Raw genomic sequence first — 21856 nt, 5'->3', positions numbered from 1 at the left:
CCCCAATTGTCCGCCTTGAGCTGAAGGTGGTGCAGCCAACGAGATCTGAGGAGTGGCTAGGCCTGCGAACCAAGATATGAAGCCGCTCGAAAGCGATTCATGCACCATTCGATACATACACTAGGAACATCACGTTTCAATGCTCCACGAGGTTTACAGCCTCCAGACGACTTAGCGCTCACACCGGCGACTGTTCACGAAGCCAACTGCAGCCCTCGCTACGTCTTGGGTTGTCGTCAACACTGTCCTTCGCCTGCCCGGTGCTTCACATCGAGCGTCGGCCTACTCACTGTTTTAAGTCGACGGCGGCCCAGTGCGATGGTTACAGCGGGACCAGTGGACTCGTTCTAGGATTATCCTCCATTACCATCATTAGAGGCGAATTGGTGTCGTCCCTGCGACGCTACTTGAACACACTATATCCTCTCGCCTTTACCTTGCTGCGCAACCCGGTTCGAAGCTATCCAGGCTGCACTTTAATACCTAGCGACAAATCCCACTCGTTCAAGCAGATCTCTTCACACACACTTCTGTCGTTTCTCCGCACGCCCACGCTACTCACAACCCCCTTGGGTGTACGGCATCGACATCGACCGCTTACCCCGTTCCAATTCCAACATAACTGGCTTTCGCCGACCCCTGCTCTCGCACCGGGTCTGTGTTCAGCTCAGCCGTTCATCTCGGAACGACGCAGTTTTGCCGTTAGTTCCACCCAGATCCTATTGGACGTTCCGCGGACGCCCACGACTCGCTAAAGACGCATTCCCCCGCTCTCACGCAACCTACCGTGCGATCGCTCGAGGCATCAGGAGCGGACCGCTTGGACCCCTCTGCGACACTCTGCTCTACTCTCGTTGGAACAGCTGCCGCGTCGTTCTACCACTTGTACTATTCTGCTTAGCATTGAACGGCAGAAGTACAAGATACCCCCTGGTTGCCACTCGCCGCATTGAATCGTGCTCGGCTCCGACGCATCTTGAGGAACATCACTCTTTCGTGTTACCACTCGCGCGCAGAACGGACTGGACATCCAATGCGCGCTTCTTCCCACCAGTAGTCCAACATCCTTCCCAACTCTGGCTCGAATGATCTCGACCGTTTCCTTCGGCCCTTCGCCGCCAGGCGCTCGCAACCGCTTGAGCACAAGCTCATCGCCCCAGCCCTCCATGTCGTCCGCCAGCGACTCCCCGTTCACCACACCCAACTTCGACACGAACATATTCAGCCCTTCGGAATCACAATCAGAGGAGCGTTCAGATGTACGAACGGGTTCCCTCGAAGTAGTGCCCAAGGTGGAAGAGACGGAACTTCAGTTGGCCGATGTCAAGGAAGAGGCGTCTCCGGAAGACACACCCATCTCCCCGACCGAACCTGTGCGGATACGCCGTGCCCGAGGCCGACCCAGGATACACCCTCCTCGCTCACCTACCACTCTTGCTAAGCAAGCGAAAGCCCGATCGAAGACGGGTTGTACGACATGTCGGAAAAGGAAGAAGAAGTGCGACGAGACCAAGCCATTCTGTAATTGTCCCCTAGAGTCGCGGTGATGAAGTAGGCACTAATGCTGTCCAGGCTTGTCATGCCAGAAGAACAACATCCATTGCGAAGGCTACAAGCCCGTCGAAATCTGGAAGAGCGGCAAGGAACGGGCCGCAGAAGGTATGTCGTCTGCTTGTTTGCTTTTTGACAGTGGGCCAAGCTAACCATCCAACAGCTCGGAAGCGAAGTTCTGATGTCAAATTTGACCTCCCGCCTCTCATGGAAGGTGTCGAGAATGATCTTGACCGTCAGCTTTTGCAACATTTCTCGAGCAGAGCGAGTGCTGTCCTGACGCTACATGGGGACAAGTCCTCGAACCCCTTCACCAAGATCCTACTGCCCATGGCACTTCAACACGAAGGCCTGATGCATTCCGTGCTGTGCCTGTCGGCCTCTCACATGTACTCGGTCACCCCATTACAGGAGTACGAGGACAGGCAGGTCTTTCACCGGGGCAAGGCTTTGCAGCTTCTCAAGCATGACATTGAACGGCAAAAAGCTGGTGAAGGTGGTGTAATGGTCTACGAGGACTCTAACGTTGCTCAGATATTACTACATCTTCTGCACTCCATCTGCGATGGTAACACTTCCGGCGAATACCGGATGCACATGATAGCAGCAAAACAGATCGCCATGACACAGAAGTCTTCCAACCCGGAGTTCCAGACGCTGTTCGACGAATTCTTCTACTACCACTGGATCGCTAGTCAGATCACCTCCCTTGACGGCACCGAGGTCCCCATGATGGACGACTTCAACCTCCCTTTCAAGATCAGCCCGGAGACCGCGGGATTGATCGGTGTTTCTGACGGACTCTTCGGCTTCATATCCAAGATCAGCAACCTGCGACGAAAAATACGCAGTCGCATTGACGACAAAGAGGAGCCTGTCATGGACTACGAGGCATTACTCGCCGCCCACGCCATCGACGCCGGCCTTCGCGGATGGGTATGCCCTCATCCACCCGGCTCTCCACGCTACACCATCTCGATGCTCTATCGCCAGGCCACATGGGTCTATCTGTATCGCACAACGAAAGACTCAAGACCACACCCGTTTATCAAGAGCGCCGTTGATGACGGCATCCGATACATCAACGAACTACCAGCGGAAGGGTGGGTTCAGAGTAACGTCTTACTTCCCCTGTTCTTGATTGGGTGCGCGGCATTCGAGGAAGAGCAACGTGTGGAGATCAACCGGGCGTTCAACGGCCTCATTGCCTGCACAGGCCTAGGCAACATCGGCTTCGCGAAAGAAGTCGTCGACCAGGTCTGGGAGCTGATGTCATCCCCCGACCCAGAGGTGCAAAAGGAGAGCTGGGATTGGGAGAGACTGATAAAACTCCGGGGCTGGGACTTTCTCGCTACGTGAGCCCTGCAGGACGCACGAAAGAGTTTTTCTTTGCCAACACTCGGATTGTGAACGTTCCGCATGGGATCTTCACTCACCAATTTCGGCTCATCACCATAGGAGAGTTGTTATCACGTCGCTTGTCGCTTGTTGGCTTGGTCGGCGTGGGACTCGGGTCCTTGCGCACGGCTCTCATGGCGATGCCACAGCGTCGGCATGTGGAGGTACAACACGACCTTTGAGATCCGGACTTGGCATTTAGGGTTCCTTATTCAATCGGTGTTTCTACGGGCGTAAAAAGGAGTCATGATATCTGGTGGGTCGTCGGAGGGCGGTTTACAAGGCTCGGACCGGCAACGACGCACTACGGCCTTACGATTAGGTTGCATTGGATGGGTGTGCTTCCCGACGGTATTGTGTTATTGGTATGGGAAAAACGGCACTGCATGTATTTGCATTTACTTCGACTTGGGTATTTTTGGGGCACAGTTTTGTTCTTGGCAATGTTTTGTCTCGCACACAGCCCGTGTGTTCAGCCGGGCGGCGTTTGGCTTTGGGCGGTGCATGTCAGATCGCGATGCACTCAACCCTGCATGGGCGAGGCATGTTCGTACACATGGCATTGCAGCACTTGTTGAAATAGGTCCGATAGCAGGCCGGCATTCTCTTATTTCTCAGTACGATGACGACACGTATATATGCAGGTAGCCTCACGGCACAGAAATACACGCTGGTATCCACTCCGCTCACTCAGCTCCCATCGCAGCGTCGCAGGGAACGCATGGCTTAATGGGCGATCACGATCTGCCTCGGTGATAAGGTGAGGAGCTATAGTGCGGCGCTGGCGCACACTGTAACCGTAAGCACCAACCGTGCCACAGCATCTAGATTCCTGCGGGCGCGTTCTTCCTCCAATCCGCGTACCAGCAATCAAACGCTTTGGCGAGCTTCCTCCGCGACCTCGTTGGAACGAACTCGTCGCCTAACGTCGCCATAGGATTCATGACTCGAGCGCGCAGCATGCAGCCAGAACTCAGAAAGTCCATGTGCATATAACCGGGCGGTGATCATCAACATCTTTTCAGAAGCGAGTAAAGTAAGCATCCACAATGAGAAGAGTTATCCTTCCTCGCACTGCCGGAGCCCACAGTAAAGCGACACAAGCCGTTAGGCAGATCGGCCCAGGGTACCAGGTTCAAAAAACGGCATGCGTGGGGTGTTGTCGCACATCTCTGTTTCGCGGCTTGGGAGGGCGGTTACGGTTACGTTCGTCCGGCCCAAACCCGCATCCGATGGGACCGGTACACTTTCCCCAGCGGCGCAATGACGAACGTTGATACCAGCTATGCGGATTCAACAGCGACAAAGCAGGAAATCACGGCACGCCATCGGTCCTTTTGTGACCTTGACGATCTGGAATGCAACCCCCCACGCTTCTTAGGCAGAGTTGGGGGTTATAATCCGAAAGGCCCGGTGGAAAGGTCTGAATATATAGCCTGATTCGAGGAAACGCGCAGCGGTACCTGGCACTAGGTCTCAATGGATGAACGAGAGGAGCAGAAAGCATGGTCCTGAGACGATGTCGATTTCTTTCCATGGTTCAGTGTAGGACCGATGTCGTAAAATCGTGCGCGACGTTGCGCACATGGCCTGACACCCAACCGCGTGGGTTACTTAACGTCACAGATCGAGGGTATACGTAGTCACACACGCAAGGCGAACGTCGAGAGGGCAATCCTGACACCTCTCGTCATCTATTCCAGCCTGACCCGATGTCCCCTACAACCACATGATCCCAGAAACCCCAGCGATAAGCCCGGGGACAACAATAGGGTTACAGCAGCTACCCGTTGACTCCAGAGTTCAGAGTCTAGAGCCATCAGACCGTTCGCATCTGAGTCGTAAATAGGCCTCTGATTATTTCCGAGGCCACCCACCGATCTACTTTCCGATTACTCACTTGGTGATGTACTGTATTCTTCTTCCCGGTACATACCGGATCTGGGTACGTACTTCGCATATATCTGTCGTCTGAACATGGATATAAGTCCGACCCTGAGGGATACATACGCGACTCGCGATGCAACACAAAAGCCATGAACCACTACTCGTACGATGGTGCCTGCATATGCAACCTGCATGGAACGTCCTTCATCCTGATAATGCCGGTGAAAATGCCAGATTTCGGGGTGCATCACTGGCTTCGTGGGATGTAGACGTCAAACCCTACACCGTTATTCGCGAATAATCTCACACCGATGTCAGCGTAGCTAGCTGGACCCAGTCCACGAGGCAGGGCGCGCGTGGCGGTTGACGCAAGCCATCAATATTCCCAGTCTAGTCTACGTAGAAAACGTGATTGCTTGTCCATGCGAACTAGATATCCGGAAAGGGTCATATGCAGCCTTGTTGGCTGACGTCCTTCCACGGACCTGCAGCTGACACGAAGAGCGAGGTTGTGTCAGCATTCCACAGCATCGCGTGGCTTTCGGCCTTGATGGCCGCCCATGTCGAGTGTCAGATAGAAAGGAGGGCATTCACTAGGATGCAGCTTGTCGTCGTCGATCGGAAAGCGGCAGGGTGCCCAGGTGGTGATGGGTGTAAGATATCCACTCTGCAAAAGCTGGTTAATGGCCAAGGGCGTGATATGTGCCTAACGGCGATCATATGAGCCGCAAAACCGTTGCAACAAGCGACGGCGTCGTAAGTGATGGCTGTCAATTCTGTAAGATGGAGGTGGTGGAGCGATAGTGACAGGCTGGGAAGCAACGTCCGGTCCGCCAAAATTCAGGATTGAAATCTTTCTGCCCAACGCGCTGCCTACACCAAGTCTGAATCTGACAATATTGAACCTGCCAAAAGGTAGAACGTCTCGATAACGTACCCATGAAGCTCAGGGGGTTAATCCCGATCTCACACATGGAGAGAGTCGGCTTTGGAAGCCGTAGTCTCGGTGTTGGTACACATTGGAGAAGCAAGATGGTCCATCTCCCGCTGTCTTCGCACCTGCATTTGATCAAGACAACAAGATCTGGGACTAGCCGGTCCGCTCGCGCATCTCCGCGCATCGTAAACTTGGAACGACAGCGGATTTATTTACCGGCAGCAAATCAGGCCTTCAAGATCGATGTGAATAATGGGTTGGTGGACTTCCTTGGAATGAGACTCGGAAAGTTAGCCCCGCCCAATAGAACGACGTATCAAGCGAATTGAAAAAAGGGTGTTCCGACGCAACTACAGGGGCAGCTGTCAATTGCAGACTCCCGAGGCTGTTCTGCTTTCTTTATCCAGGTGGATACCATTCTTTCTGGAGATCGAACCTTCCTCCCGCTGCCGCTACTGATTCCGCAAACTTTGATGCTGGCCCACTCGTCGCCGAAAGCTAGATATGAGATTTCGGAAGCGATGTGGAGTTCACTCGCAATCGGGCCGTGAGACCCAGCCCCTCGCTCAGGTAGGGAGGCCGTCCCGAATCTTTATCGTGTGAAGAGCTTCGCGTAAGGCGTGGTACGTACGTATCGAGGTACGTACCGTCGGTAAGTAAACAGTGGCTCTCAGCGTCTCACGCGTATATTGTCAAGTTTATCGTTCACACTGAATCGGAATTTGCTCGGTAATCACTCTTTTGGCCATGCTCTATATCTCATACGGGGTTCCACATGTTCAAGGCCGTCCGCGTTTGAAATCACCTGCATCCTCAAGGTCGTCTGATGCGGGGTGGTTGGCACCATCGGGCCCTCCGAAGCAGACGCGCACCATCGAGAAGTCCTCCGAGGAGCCAGCACCGCACAATGCAACGAATTGTAGAACAGAGAGGAGTCCTAACCAACACAAACCCTGAGCAATCGCCTCGGACGCCTATATTTGTACCCTTTCTACTGGATGTTCAATGTTTTGATTGGCAGCGTCGTTTATTTTGCTCGCTCAAATTCCATTTGCATAAAGATGCATCTCGTGCAGGATTCGGGTACCCAAGATTGGCAAGTTGGCTGGAACGCTGTTCTTCCGAGCTGGGGTTTTGCCCGCCCCCGGTCTGAACAGCTCTGCGAGGTTGAACCCTCCTCCATGCTGTCAGCCGTAGCCAGGCTCGTCGAACAACAACATTTCTTCGCGGTGTGAGTTGCTAACATACTGCAAGCCATGGAATTGATTTTGAAAGTGAAAAAGAAGGAGCTGCGAACTATAGAAAAGTAAGAATGAGACCTGTAGGAGGAGAGTCCGGCCAAGCCCCTGCATGCAGGTCGGCTGGCAAGCGAGGCGGGCGCCGGGCGTGTTTGAACAACGTCGTATCGCGTCAAGAATCTCCGCCGTGGCATGTGAGCGGCGACTGTCGAAATCTATGCACGCTGCGCGCTTCATCCTTTGCGACTGCATTATCATGAACATTTACCCTAAACCCCAGGTAGGAGTATGGAGTCACTGAAGAAGATGGAGCCAGGGCCTATGCAGGGAAACGAGGAAGGGCGACCCTCGGCGTCAGCTGGCGCTCCGCCCGGCCCCAAAGAAGAAGCGGCGCCTGCAACACCTCCCACAGCATTCCGCGGAGACTCCACAACTACCGATCTCAGCGACAACCACGGCATCTCATTGCGCGCAGTCGACCCTGTTTCTGTGCGATTGGAACACCTCACAGTTTCTGTCGATGAATCGCCTACTGCTCTCGCCCGCGTCTTCTCGAGGAAGAAGGCGTCACCAGAGGCCAACCATGTCAAGACTATACTTGACGACATTTCGGCGGACATGCCGAGTGGAAGCCTCACAGCCATAATAGGTGGCAGTGGAAGCGGAAAAACATCGTTACTCAACTCCATGAGCGGGCGTTTGGCAGTTGGAAACCGACTTGCCACTTCAGGAAGGACCCTGTTCAACGGTAGCGAGGATGTATCAGGCATCAGGAGCGCATATGTCATACAGCAAGATATCCTTCTACCGACATTGACTGTTCGAGAGACTCTGACGTACGCTGCGCAACTACGACTACCCTCTTCTGTTGACGCAAAAGAGAGGAAGCAGCTGGTTGAAGAAGTCATCTTGGAGCTGAGCTTGAAAGAAGCTGCAGACACGAGAATTGGGAACAACGCGCACAAGGGCTGCAGTGGTGGAGAGAAGAGGAGGACAAGCATTGGCGTCCAGCTCTTGTCGAACCCTTCGCTTTTGTGGCTGGACGAGCCGACCACTGGACTCGACTCAACAAGCGCCCACCAGGTGGTGAAAACTCTCCAAACTCTTGCTCGAAACGGACGGACCATCATCGTTACCATCCATCAACCACGTTCTGAGATCTGGGATCTTTTCGACAATGTCATCCTCCTATCACGGGGTAGTCCTGCGTATGCTGGCAGCGCAAAAGACTGTCTTCCGTACTTTGCTAAGCTTGGTCATGAAATGCCTCCGTTCACAAATCCTGCCGAATATCTCATTGACGTCGTCAGTGTCGACAATCGGAGCGTGGAAGCAGAGAAAGCGGCACAGGATCGAGTTGGTCGCGTAATAGAAGCATGGAGGACCCATTGCAGCAGTAGCGTTCAAGAGAAGTCTGAACCACCAGCTCCGGCCACTACGATGACGCGCGATCAACGGAAGAAGCAACGTGCCAGTAAAACGTCGCTCATCCAGCAGACTCGCGTACTTACCGCACGAACATGGACTGTGACAATTCGTGACCCTATGGGTAAGACGTTCGATATGAGCTCTATAGATAGAGCTTACGCTAACTTCGTTGACTTTAGGGCTGTTTGGAAGTCTTGTCGAAGCCATCGGTATGGCGGTCATTACAGGATGGATCTTCTTGCAACTGGATGGCTCCCTGTCTGGTATACGGTCCCGACAAGGAGCGTTGTACAACGCAGCGGCGCTGCAGGGCTACCTCATCCTGCTCTACGAGACATACCGACTCACAACCGACATTCAACTCTTCGACGAGGAAGCGCGACAAGGTGTCGTCAGCATACCAGCCTTCCTAATGTCTAGACGACTAGCCCGAATCTTACTCGAGGATATACCAGTGCCGCTCATCTTCTCACTGATTTACTACTTCTTCTGCGGTTTTCGCGCGGATGGAGGCCAGTTCCTCACCTTCTTCGGCATCATACTGCTACACCAGTACATCGCCGTATGCTTCGCTATGACCTGTGTCGCGTGCTCAAGACATTTTGCTGGAGCGAGTTTGGTGGCCAACCTAGCGTACACCCTGCAGTCTATGGCCTGCGGATACTTCATTCAGTCAAACACGATTCCCATCTATGTACGCTGGACAAAGTGGACAGCCTATGTCTTTTACGCTTTCGGGGCATTGTGCGCCAATGAGTTCTCCGGCGCTTTCTACGACTGCCCATACGAGGGCGGACGATCAAATCCAGCGTGCAAAGAGTATGATGGAGAGTTCATTATGGACTCTCTTGGCTTTCCGAACAATTGGGTATGGAGACCCATACTTGCTCTACTTGGATTTGCCATCGCCTTCTATGTGGGAGCAGGAGTCCTACTCAAGTTCTGGAACGCTGAGATCGCTATGGCTCGTGCCAGACCGTCCAACATGGATGCCTCTGCTGGCAAAGAAAAGATGAGCGAGCGTGTGGCAGACAATGTAAGGACGATTGATATCCGTTTAGAGGGTTATGGAATGGACGTGGAGAAACGATCGTTACGGAAGCGCTGGACTAAGAACATCATTAAGCCTCTTACCGCCGACTTCTTTCCTGGATCGCTGAACGTCATCATGGGACCTTCGGGCAGCGGGAAGACGTCTCTACTAAATAGCATGGCGATGAGACTCAAAGACGACACATCCACGCGGTACAAGCAGTACGGTACCATGAGCTACAACGGCCTCATCCCAGCCAAAGAAGTCGTCCACTCCATCTGTTCCTTCGTTACCCAGGATGATGACGCACTGCTGGCGTCACTAACCGTACGAGAAACGCTCCGTTATGCAGCGGGCTTACGTCTTCCGAAGTGGATGTCGAAAGAGCAGAAAATCCAGAAAGCCGAGGAGATCTTGCTGAAGATGGGTCTCAAAGACTGCGCAGATAACCTCATTGGTAACGATCTTGTCAAAGGCATTAGTGGTGGTGAGAAGCGTCGAGTCACTATCGCAGTCCAAGTTTTGACTGAACCACGCGTACTGTTGCTTGATGAGCCGCTGTCTGGATTGGATGCATTCACGGCACTGTCCATCGTGGACGTACTTCGTGGTCTAGCACAAGAAGGTCGCACACTCATCGTTACCATCCATCAACCTCGCAGCGACCTCTTCGCGCATTTCGGTAACATTTTGCTCCTGGCCCGCGGCGGACACCCTATCTATGCCGGTCCTGCTGACAGCATGTTGGGCCATTTCGCCAACCTAGGCTATGAATGTCCCCGTCACGTTAATCCAGCGGATTTCGCACTCGATCTGATTACCGTTGACCTTCAGCACGAGAGACGTGAGGCGGCCAGTCGGAAAAAAGTGCGCAAGTTGGTTGAGTCGTGGAATGCTGACGTCTACCCTGTTGCTCGAACTGGGTCGATAACCACGCCGGCGGAATTGGGAAGTATGGCACGAGAACCATCATCTTTCGCTGCAGCATACTCGATTCTGATTCGGCGCGCGACGAAGAACATGTTCCGGCAGCCGGACATTCTGATCGCGCGCGTCATGCAAGTTGTCGGATTGGGTATCGTACTTGCTCTCTACTTTGCGCCGCTCAAGACCGACTATGAGTACGTTCAGAACAGGATGGGATTCCTCGTGGAAATCGCACCGCTCTACTTCGTCGGCAGTACGTAAACCGTATCTTTGTCTCCTTTGACTAAGCTAACTTCAGTCAGTGCTTAACAACATCGCCGTGTACCCAATCGAGAGAGACGTCTTCTACCGCGACTACGACGACCGCATTTATGGCGTTGAAGCCTTCTTTCTCACATACATCTCCATCACCACGCCCTTCGAAATCATAAGCTGCCTCGTCTTCTCCGTCCTCGCCGTCTTCGCCGTGGGCCTAGAACGTAATGCGCAAACGTACTTCATCATCACCTTCAACGCCTTCTGCATCACCAGCTGCGGCGAGAGTCTAGGTATCGCTTTCAACACGCTCTTCACACACACTGGCTTCTCAGTGAACTGCATGTCGGTTTTCCTGAGTGTCGCGCAGGTCATGGGTGGTGTGTTGTCGCTCGACGTTCCAGACTTTTTGCAGGCGTGGAATCATCTTTCGCCTGTGAAGTGGGCTGTTGGCAATATGGCGCCGTATACGCTACGTGGTCTGGAGTTTACGTGTGAAGACTGGCAGAAGGTCAACGGGCAGTGTCCCATTCAAACTGGAGAACAGGTGCTGGACTTGTACAAGCTGAACAAGAATCCGGAGATGAATCTCATGGCTCTGGGGATTTGCGCTATCGTTTATCGGTTCCTCGCGTATGTGGTCTTGAAGATGGTCAAGGAACGCTGGATAAATAAGCTGTGGAGGAAGTTGGGCGGTGGGAAGAAGGAGCAGGCGAACCAGGCCCCGCCGTCAACATAGTTGATGTGCGCTTATGTATTACGATATTGAAAAGTGGCTCGAGAATTGATTCATCAAGATTTATGAGCATCTTCATACAATGTTCATTCATTCGTCGTCAAAGATAGTTAAAGTGATGCAGTTTCACCAATGTCATCCAACAACAGATAGACCCAGCGCCTGTCATACATGCAAATCATACTAGACTATCACAAGTCGCAATCCCTGCCGACAGCGAGAAAACTCCAAGGATTGCCAAGTCCAGAAGCCTTCTTAGGCACCATACAGAACACCCAACCGGCGTCTAGAGACGGTGACCCCAAAGATGGAGGCTGTTACCGTTTCCCCTGTTCCTCGTATTGTCCCAACCAGCATCCTTCATCGTCAAAACCCTAGAAACCGCATCGTTATACTTGAAAGTCTGACCCTTCTCCCACAAACCGTTGCCCAACTCAATACACTCCGTAACCGCACAATGCTCCAGCTCGTCTTCGGGCGTACCATCGTTGCAGATCTGGATGAGGCGATTGAGGCCGGTGGTACTAGCCGCAGCGAGCGGTTCCAACGGCAGTTGTGAACCGGGAGAAAGCCAAGGGCAGAGATTGCCCGTGATGCGGTAGAAGATGGTGTGCTCGGCCGACTCGACGAGCATGACTCCCGGGGGGATGCCGCCAGCGATCTGACCGACGTCTTGCTGCGCAGGCTGATTTGGGTGTCCGTGGTTTCCGTCGTGAAACATGGGTGCTGGACGGAAGTGTTGGGCGCCTGCCATGCCAGGAGCCACCATGCCAGGCATCATACCGCCGCCCATCATCATACCAGGCATGACTCCACCAACAACTCCACCCATAGCAGGTACATTACCGAAAGCGAGACCACCTCCCGCCCACAGCGGCGCTGCTGGAGCGAAAGGAGGCACGACGCCGGCGATAGCGCCTGGAGGAGGCGGTGGGAACGGTACACCGCCCGCGTGCAGACCAAAGCCTATACCGTGATGAGCACCTGGAAGAAAGTTGCCCGCGCGGATGGGAGCAAGTGGACCGCCAGCAGGTCCCATGTATCCGCCCATCATGCCGCCCATCATAAAGGGGTCCATGACGCCGACAGGTGGGAAGACGGGTGGAAACGCACCTATGCCGACACCACCGAATGGTGGGGGGATGCCGTATGCTGGTCCGCCGATGCCAACGCCGAGGGGAGGGCCGTAGACGGGAGCGTGTTGCTGTTCTACGACGACTTGAGCGCCACCTGCGGGTACGCCGGGATGTTGAGCTGGAGGTGCCGGGCCGGCGTTGTAGGGGGGTGGAGGTGGTTCGCGGTTGATGTTGGGGTTGTTACCGACGTTGGCGAGCCAAGGTTGACCTACGGGAGGGCCAGCAGCCATCGGTGAGCAAGGGAAATGTGTGGGATTGACAGCGAAGGGTAGCAGCTGGAGTCAGGATGAGCTGGCAGACGTGGTGGCTCTGAATTGAGACACCCACGAGATATAGCAACAGAGAGAGGAAGCGAGAGGATGAAGAGAAAAAAGAAACGTATACAAGCCTGGGTCTGCCATTTATATGTATGTCCAATGCTGAGGCTGCGTTCGATGGTCTGGAGATGCGTGAAGTTGGAAGTGTTGGAAGTTACGAACAGCGGGGAGTTCACATAGTATTGCAGTATTCGAATGCACCCATGAATGGGGCGGTAGTGTGATGAGAACGGAGATATGTTTGAATGACGAACACGTCAACATACCGGCGTTGACCATCTTGCGCAAACAAGCCAGTGGCTTACGCAGACACTCTTCAAGACAGCTGCACGCATGATGATAAAGGAAGCACTGTGAATCTCAGCGAGAGCTGCAACGTGACCGGGACCTGGGGGTCGTGGTGGACGCCGACGGAGAAGCAACATGAAAGGACGGTACAGCAGTAATAGAGGGTCATGATGATTTCCTCTCGCCCTCAATCAGGTCGAGGCTTGTTTGAGTACATGACAGGGAGGGAGTGATAGCGCTGAGGTTGGAGCTGCGACACAATCCCAAGGCCGCGACGCCTCTGGCCAAAGAACGCTAGCGTCGGATGTCGGCGTATCGAGTGACCGTGAGCACGTGACTTGCGGCTCCAGCCCCAGCTTCTCAGCAATGCCTCCTGCCTCTATGTTCACTTATTGTACGTGTACTCGCTATGTCCAGTGCCTGCACCCTAGAATCAGACATGCGACAATGTCATCAGCCCTAGACAAATTAGCGACCGACTCGCGATCGCTTCACGTAATGACACCACCCACGAATCTACCGGCACCACCGAGCTGTGCCGGCTGACCGAACTCGATATACGCGCGATTTCGGGACGTCGCGCACAACCGGATGAGAAAACTGCCAACGAACGCGGTCGATTGATATCAAGGCGGAAGGCATACTGGCGCTCAAGTACAAGAGAGTTATGGGGGACATACCTACGTATGCTGCCGCATATTGGATTAGCTAGATGCATGGACACACCGGCATTCAATGTCGACCGCCGGGGTTCTACCAGCCACGCTAATGCCAGGACGACTGCACGAGCCATTAGGCGATAACGAGAGGCCGACCAGGTTGTCCGATCATCTCTAGAGGTAGCTTAGTGCGTGGGAAATGTCACCGGCCGACTTTATCAGCATCGGCATTCATCTAGACTAATAGTCACGATACCGGTATCTCGGCTTCTCTATCGGCCTGCTACCACATCTTAGGGACGAACTGCGGAGTGCGGAGTAATCATGCCAGCATCTCCGCACCGTTCACTAGTACCTAAGACATAAGTAGTTTGTCTACGTAATAAACAACTCTGACTATCCTCAAGTCTACCACATTCCATCGAGGGACGATTATTTCACCGCGAAATGTATGTCTCCATCAGGGTCTGGACAGGCTTACTATACACCTTGACGCAGGTACATGCATCCTCACAGACGCTGGCGAATCGACCATGGCTAGACCCGACGCTGCCTACCGAGCAACGACTGCAGCTGTTTTTGGATCAGTTGAACAGCACCCAGAAATATGCCATGGTTCAAGGCGATACCGAGCTCGATGATAACGGAACTGGAGTCAATCCATGCATAGGGCACATATCTGGTAATGAGACTCTTGGAGTACCCTCAATCTGTATGGGAGATGGCCCAGCTGGGGTTGGAAACAACCTGAACAACGTTACCGCCTTCCCGGCCCCAATCGCCGCCGCAGCTTCGTGGAACTCAACTCTTGAATATGCGTACGGCCAAGCATTGGCCCAAGAGCACATGGCAAAGGGACGCAATGTCGTTCTGTCACCGACCATCAACATCCTCCGTTCGCCACTGTGGGCTCGTGCAGCCGAGACCTTCTCAGAAGATCCGTGGTTGACCTCCCGAATGGCCGTAGCGGGCGTCATGGGAGTTCAGAGTCAAGGAGCTTTAGCCTGTCCCAAGCACCTCGCTGGGTACAATCAAGACACGAACAGATTTGGGGAGGGTCCTGATTGGGACACCGTTGACGTCCACATCGACGAGCGGGTTCTGCACGAGCTCTACCTGCCTGCTTTCAAGGCATCTATTCAAGAGGCGGATGCCGCTTCTATTATGTGTTCCTACAACAAGCTGAACGGCTTCTTCGCTTGCGAAAACGACTGGCTTTTGAACACTACATTGAGGCAAGAGTGGGGGTTTCAAGGTTTCGTTGTCGCTGATTGGTACTTTTCCACACGTAGTACGGTTGGTGCCGTTATGGCTGGTCTGGATGTCAGCATGCCTGGAGGTTCCTTGGAGGATTCATACGGATTCCCAGCCTTCTATGGAGATCTTTTAGTCGAGGCTGTCGACAACGGAACCATACCAACTTCGCGCATTGACGACATGGTCGCAAGGACATGGCGATATATGTTCAAGCTTGGAATGGTCGACAACCCAGTCACTGGAGATGCGGAATCCGTGGCAAGAACACAGTCCCACCTTGACCTGGCGCAGAAGATGGCCGAGGACGGCTCTGTCCTTCTAAAGAACGAAGACCATACGCTACCTCTCTCGCGACAGAAGTATAGGCACGTTGCCGTATACGGCGTTGACGGCACCAACCAAAGCCAGGTCACGGAGAACCACGGAGGCTTCGTGATTGACACCACAATGGTAGTGCAGTCGCCTTTGGACGCATTGAAGCAGCGAGCTAGCAAAGAAGGCAACATGACAGTCACTTACACAGAGGCCTATCCTGGCACTGGGCAGTTTCCAACGGTACCTTCCAGCATGTTCGCCAACGATGGTCTGAATGTCACATACTACACCACTGCAGACTTCTCTGGACCGGTCAACCAAACCGACTTTGTACCTAACATCACCGCGGCCTCATTCCCCAAGGAGCTCTGGGTATCGTGGCCCCAAGTGTTTTCTTGTGTCTATGAAGGCACCTTCAAAGCTAATACGAGCGGGATGTACCATTTCTCCCTAACCGGCCAAGGAGACGCCATACTTTACATCAACGGACAAGTCATCGCCAACATGTCGAAAGCGAACTTTGGAAACACCATCCAAGGTATCGCGAACTTAACAGCAGGAGAAGAAGTTTCCCTGTCCCTGAACTATTCAATGGGCTACTCGCTATCCACCGGCGCATATGGTGTCACACTGGGAGTCGATGTAGGCGACGAAGCGAGGGACGAAGAAGCGATTTCACTTGCAGAAAAATCTGATATCAGCATCATTTTTGCGTCCGACAGGCATTCAGAAGGTGTTGATAGCAACATCGGCCTTTCTCTCCCCGGCGACCAGGACGCAGTCATCTCTCGGATCGCCAAACGTTCGAAGAAGACAGTAGTTATCCTCAACACCAACTCCGCCGTTCTCATGCCCTGGATCGATGAGGTGGATGCCGTGATGCAGTCATGGTATGGAGGCCAGCAGATTGGCTTGGCGCTGGAAAGACTGCTGTTTGGCGATGTCAGTCCGAGCGGCAAATTGCCGGTGACATTCCCCAAGACACTGGATGACGCTATCCAGATCACTTCAGATCTGATCGTACCTTATGAAGAAGGGCTGAACGTTGGATACAGGTGGTACGACGAGCACAGGGTCGATCCGCTGTTCTCATTTGGCCATGGACTCACATACTCGACGTTTGAACTGGGCAATCTCGCCGTGCACCTCGCAAACTCTACTGCCACATCTGATTCTGAACGCGTCATTTGTTCCACAGTTTTGACAAACACTGGAACAGTCTCTGCGTCGGAAGTGGTTCAGCTTTACGTGTCGTATCCGGAGGCAGCGCGTGAGCCTCCCAAGCTGCTCAAAGCATTTGTCAAAGTCCACCTCGAGGCAGGTCAGAGTACAGATGTTCTTCTGGAGGTGCTTATGGATGCTTTGAGGATCTGGTCCGAGCTGACGAAGGACTGGTATTTTGTACATGGCGAGTATAACTTCCTTGTCGGATTCTCAGCGAGCGATATTAAGGTAGAGGGAAAGATGGTTCTTTGAACAGGCTATAATAAACGGTTTTCAAATATACAGTAGTATTGCAGATTGTTGATTACGTGACGTTGTTGGCGACATTCAGGTTTGTCACAAGAATGCGCCCTGGCCGATATTAAACCCAGCGTTGGCGAAAAGGAAGGCCCAGGCTTCGTCGTCTACAAAGTCAATATTGAAGGTTGACGCATCTTCCGACGCAGCATCAAAGGTGGTCTGATCGTTGTACGCTGGGGTGATATCAGGCCTCTGCGTAGTCTGCGCATGGGTGGGCGCAGGTTGGTGGCTGACATGGTCCACGGCTGCGGCGGACGCGGCCGCTACGTGCGAAAGCGAAGATGTATGACGGGCCTGCATTGCTTCGTGCTGAGTGGAAACATTGCGCAAAAACGCTGCTTGCAATGCGCAGCTTGTGCTGGTTGGCGCTTGGAGTTTCTCGAATACTGTCGCAGCATTGCGAATGCTATCCAGCGCTGGCATTTCCATCTCGGACCGGATATATGATGGTGCTGAAAGTAAGAGCTATATCCGATGTAAGTAATTGGCTTTATAAAGGTGAGTTCTCAAATACCTTGATGAGGAATACTGCGGCATAGGCGATCATGACATGCACACTGTCCTGAGCAAAGTACAATAGTTGAGATGCCGAAGTTTCAGAAACGAGTTTAAGCATGTCAAGCGCGCTCGAGTAGCTGTTCCAGATAGCTTCTGTATCGACTGAAGTCACAATATCCTTCAGTTTGATGGATGCGCGTAGTGAGGAAGTATATAAGAGGAGCCGCGCGTAGCTGCCATAGAACGGGATCAGAAATGACTAAGAAATGGTGGGCGAAGTCAGCACACCTCTCGCATCAGTTCGTGCATGGATATTACTTACATGACAGTCCTCGCCTCGCTCAGATACTTTCCCAGTCCACCTCTTTTGCCAATTCACAATTTCTGCATCAACCATACGTAGCGTGGATCGATAGCGCGACGTGTCGTGTCTTTGCTGTTGAGCATATTGTGTCGTCATCATCTCAAAGTGGGTGGATGTGATGAGGCGAAGGGATACAAATGCGCAAAGTAGCCGGTCATTCGCCATTTCAAGAGGATGTAGGTACCAATTGCTCACTGATTCTAGATATTTGGTCCTCTCAATCATCCAAGGTTTACCGGTCTGCATACTGATGCTGTAGACATGTCAGTATCCTGTGATAAGTTCGAAACCATCCTACCCCTACCTTCGGTCGTAGACAAAGAGCACCAACCAGGTTCTTTCCATGTTCCTGAATCGCATCGCTTCAAGATCAGTCGTATTTTCCGGGGGTCTCATTCCATCACTCCCAAGATGATGCCATCCAAGCTCGATGGCCATTCTGATAGCGAGGCCTATATTTAACCATGCACGGTTATCGCGAGGCTCCTTCCAATATGTTAGAATTAGTATGGCCTGAACCATCTCAACAGATTTTGCACCACTGCGGAAGCTCTCCAGGAAAAGCTCTTCAGCGTGAGAAAGCAAATTTTTGCGTAGCGCAGGATGTAAAAGCTTTGCCGCTGCCGCCAGAATGGCGGTAAATAGGAACGACGACATCCCCCGGACATACTGGAAGGTATGTAGCGTAGGGTCCAATTGGCTGATGAAGGGGTTGAGGTGCTTCATGAATCCAGCGAATAGCTCCATAGCAAAATGAAGGTTGACTACTCCTTTGACAACCGGATCATTGTCTGAGGTGTCCTCTGTGCATTCTTCTGACGCATGCCCGTGTTCAGTACTTAGCACATTCTGCAAAGAGAAATCTCCTCTTGTGATCTGTCGGTTGAGAATATCAGAAAGCCGGAAGCCTCTATTCTCCGTCCAGAAATCCTGGCTTGAACGTTGCATTGACTGAGGTCGAGAACACAGTCTAGAGGCTGACCTTTGAGCGCAATGTTTATCTGTCGACGGATTCGCATCACCCACTGCAACAACATCATGATCAACATGTTGAGCTTTATCATCCCATGATGGTGTCGCAGCATCCTGCTGACTTCTTGAGCCTGGTTTCTGCAATCTACAAAACACATCAGTCACTTTGCCTGATGGAAGAAGCAGGAATGACGAACTTGAAGCCATGCTTTCGACCGCGCCGGTGGCCAAGAAAGTCACACTGTAACGACTTGCGCGTACACCTGACACACCGCGTATCTTGCGCCGTCTTGTGGCACTTCATCTTGACCTTGCGACATTGCAGGCAAGCGTGTGGTCTTCAAACAGATCAGTCGCGCAGTTGCAGTCGACCCGAAGCGGACTCACACAGCTTTCGGAAGTTGGCGAACGGGTGCGTCATCAGCCTCTGTCATCTTTGAATATGTGTATAGGACATTAAGGTCAGATCGGGCTCGAACGGACACACGATGATAGGTAGCATCTGGATAGGGTGGTGTCAAAACGGGCAAGGTATCGAGGTGTCTTATCGCTATCTTCATACGCTAACTGCTTTGGGAGCCTCCCCGGGGTCCTTTCTGATATGACACCTGCTCCCATAATTTTCCCTCCACAGCATTCAAGGGAGGCCTCAATGCCCACTTACAAACCTCTTGCAGCGATACGAACATCTCGGAACCGCTGACCCCGCACGGCTCTCTCAAACCGGACTCAGCACTATGCTGCGACTTCGGTCCACTTCTATCGTTCATGCAGATCGCCGGTGTTCTAATGGAGATTGAGTCGCCGGCGACATGGTACGTGCCCTCATGACCTTATGCATCCATGCACCATACCGTCGCATGGACTTTTCCTCGACCTAGGTAGTTCAAGTCAACATCAACTCAACGCACATCTAGATACTACGCAACTAGCAACATGACGCAACTACCACGTTCGAAGGCCAAGACGGCGCACGTCAACACGATGACCGATACCATCATAGCAAATCTACCAGCGGATGCACTTCGAAGCGTGATCAGAGTCATCCTGACAACGGAGCCATCAGTTACAAGCGTCCTAGAAGAACAGACGCGGATCTATCTCAAGAAGACCGCCAATCAGCCCGTCGATCAGTTGTTCCAATCTACGACCGAGGGGGTTGCCTCAACCTCGAACTTCACATGGGCCCAGCAGCGCCTACGCTGCGCCATAGGATGCGGATTGGTTCTCGACAGCTTCCCAATACTCAATAAGATTGTAGACGAATCCGTCAGCCTTGCCGATGAACACACCGTGACTCGGTCGACAGAACTCAACCACAGTTTAGCCTCCGTTGACGGCGATATTGTGCAGGCATTGACTGCGATTCAAAAGCGCTTATTGTCAAATGGTGGCAGCAGAGACCTCAACGAAGAGGAGAGACTGGTGATGGACTCGCTCTTCACTTCATTGCTGCGATGTCACCAAAGATGGCTTGCATCTGCGCAAGACTTTCCTTTCGAACGAAGCACTGCAGTTCTTGCGACTATGCTTGGCCGCGAAAGCGGTATACCGACACTGGTCCATCAGAATAGCTCTTGCCAAAGTCAAATTACCGGACGGAAGACATCGACCTCTATCGAGACTTTCAAAGTCAAGGGTATCGAGCTGCCGAAGCTGTTCGCAGGCCTGTGGCAACTGTCTAGTCCATCATGGGGTACTGCGTCACAAACACAAATGTTCAAGCAATTTGCAGAGTACATCGCAGGTGGCTTCACTGCCTTCGACATGGCTGACCATTACGGCGATGCCGAGGTTATATTCGGACGCCTGAGAGCCTCGCTAGCTGAACCTGAGGCCGTTTTCGGTGCCACGAAGTACTGTGTATTCCACAAGATTACCGTAACCCCCGAAGTCATCGGCGCCAACGTCACAGAGCGGTGCCAGCGCATGAGCGCCAGCAAGGTCGATCTTCTGCAATTCCATTGGCAAGATTACAATGACCATCAGTATATCGAAGCGCTGCGACTGTTGCAGCAAGACGAACGAGTTCGACATCTAGGCCTTTGCAACTTCGACACAGCGCGTCTCCAAGAAGTCATTGACAATAACATCGGCGTCGTCACCAATCAGGTCCAATTTTCCCTTATTGATGCACGCCCACGGTTTGGGATGGGCGAGATCTGCACGCGACACAATGTCAAACTCCTTACATATGGAACTCTTTGTGGAGGCTTTCTGGCTGAGAAATGGCTCGGTGAACCTGAACCACAGCTGTTTGGTCCTGACACGACACCATCGCAGCGGAAGTACTTCGAGATGATCCAGACATGGGGTGATTGGGATCTGTTCCAGACATTACTGCAGACTTTGAAGGCTATCGCGACTAAGCACAATGTCTCGATCTCGAACGTCGCTACGAGATGGGTTCTCGACTTCCCATACGTGGGGGCAGTCATCATCGGCGCGCGCATGGGTGTTAGTGAGCATACGGAGGAGAATCTGAAGACGTATGGATGGAAGCTTGACGAAGAAGATCAGCGGAGTATTGAAAATGTGCTGGAGAAGAGCAGGAGGGAGGAACTGTTCAAGGTCATGGGCGATTGCGGGAGTGAATACAGGTAGAAGAGAATTCTTGGCTTATGGCTTGTACATTAAATGGTTTTCGAGTAGGTTCCAAAATACCTAGGTAGCTAGTAAACCTTCGTGAGCAATATGGGTTGGTAATGATCACGGGCGCGTCGCGTCATTCCAGCCCGCCCGTGCGCTCGCCTCATCTTCCTGTGCCAGCTCTGTACGATCTCTCCCTGTCCACGCGACCGCCTTTCATGCTCATGCCGACCCATTCCTCTCCTATACGGACGACTTGCGAGTTTCAAAATATCCGCAACTGGCATTTACTCATGAGCTCCTACCTCGGCTGCCACGGCTGACGTCACCGCCAAACACGCGCATCATGCCCGCACCACGCGCCTGTCTCTGCCATCGCCTCAGCGTCCATCGCCGCACCGTCGCTCCCAATTTTTACGACCCAGGCTACCGAGCTACTACACGCGTGTCACTTCCATGTCCTGGATATGCCGCGAGATACAGACATCGTCGCGCGATTTGAGGGCATGGTGGGCTGGTTCACCAGCTCTTAGCATAACGATGGAGA

General features: G+C 52.9%; 5 protein-coding genes across 5 annotated transcripts; 4 read left to right on the top strand and 1 right to left on the bottom strand.

Moving 5' to 3' along the window:
* Window positions 1-1085: 1085 nt before the first annotated feature.
* J4E93_006289 (uncharacterized protein) lies at window positions 1086-2910 on the top strand (the record flags this gene model as incomplete). Its single annotated transcript, XM_049344206.1, has 3 exons — window positions 1086-1521; window positions 1573-1659; window positions 1715-2910. The coding sequence occupies 3 exons, from the start codon at window positions 1086-1088 to the stop codon at window positions 2908-2910; spliced, it is 1719 nt and encodes a 572-aa protein (XP_049198641.1).
* A 4389-nt stretch (window positions 2911-7299) lies between these two features.
* On the top strand, window positions 7300-11393 carry J4E93_006288 (uncharacterized protein; the record flags this gene model as incomplete). The annotated part of the gene is made up of 3 exons (XM_049344205.1): window positions 7300-8560; window positions 8619-10652; window positions 10702-11393. The coding sequence occupies 3 exons, from the start codon at window positions 7300-7302 to the stop codon at window positions 11391-11393; spliced, it is 3987 nt and encodes a 1328-aa protein (XP_049198640.1).
* Window positions 11394-11676: 283 nt separating this feature from the next.
* J4E93_006287 (uncharacterized protein) lies at window positions 11677-12756 on the bottom strand (the record flags this gene model as incomplete). Its single annotated transcript, XM_049344204.1, has 1 exon — window positions 11677-12756. The coding sequence occupies one exon, from the start codon at window positions 12754-12756 to the stop codon at window positions 11677-11679; it is 1080 nt and encodes a 359-aa protein (XP_049198639.1).
* A 1481-nt stretch (window positions 12757-14237) lies between these two features.
* J4E93_006286 (uncharacterized protein) lies at window positions 14238-16838 on the top strand (the record flags this gene model as incomplete). Its single annotated transcript, XM_049344203.1, has 1 exon — window positions 14238-16838. One exon carries the CDS (start codon window positions 14238-14240, stop codon window positions 16836-16838), a length of 2601 nt encoding a protein of 866 aa, XP_049198638.1.
* Window positions 16839-19656: 2818 nt separating this feature from the next.
* Window positions 19657-21324, top strand: J4E93_006285 (uncharacterized protein; the record flags this gene model as incomplete). The annotated part of the gene is made up of 1 exon (XM_049344202.1): window positions 19657-21324. The coding sequence occupies one exon, from the start codon at window positions 19657-19659 to the stop codon at window positions 21322-21324; it is 1668 nt and encodes a 555-aa protein (XP_049198637.1).
* Between the last annotated feature and the right edge of the window lie 532 nt (window positions 21325-21856).

This window comes from Alternaria ventricosa (genome assembly GCF_023758065.1).
Source record: "Alternaria ventricosa strain BMP 2768 chromosome Unknown scaffold_10, whole genome shotgun sequence".
Taxonomy (NCBI): domain Eukaryota; kingdom Fungi; phylum Ascomycota; class Dothideomycetes; order Pleosporales; family Pleosporaceae; genus Alternaria; species Alternaria ventricosa.
Note: the sequence above shows the minus strand (reverse complement) of the source record. Positions and strands in the feature narration are given on the sequence as shown.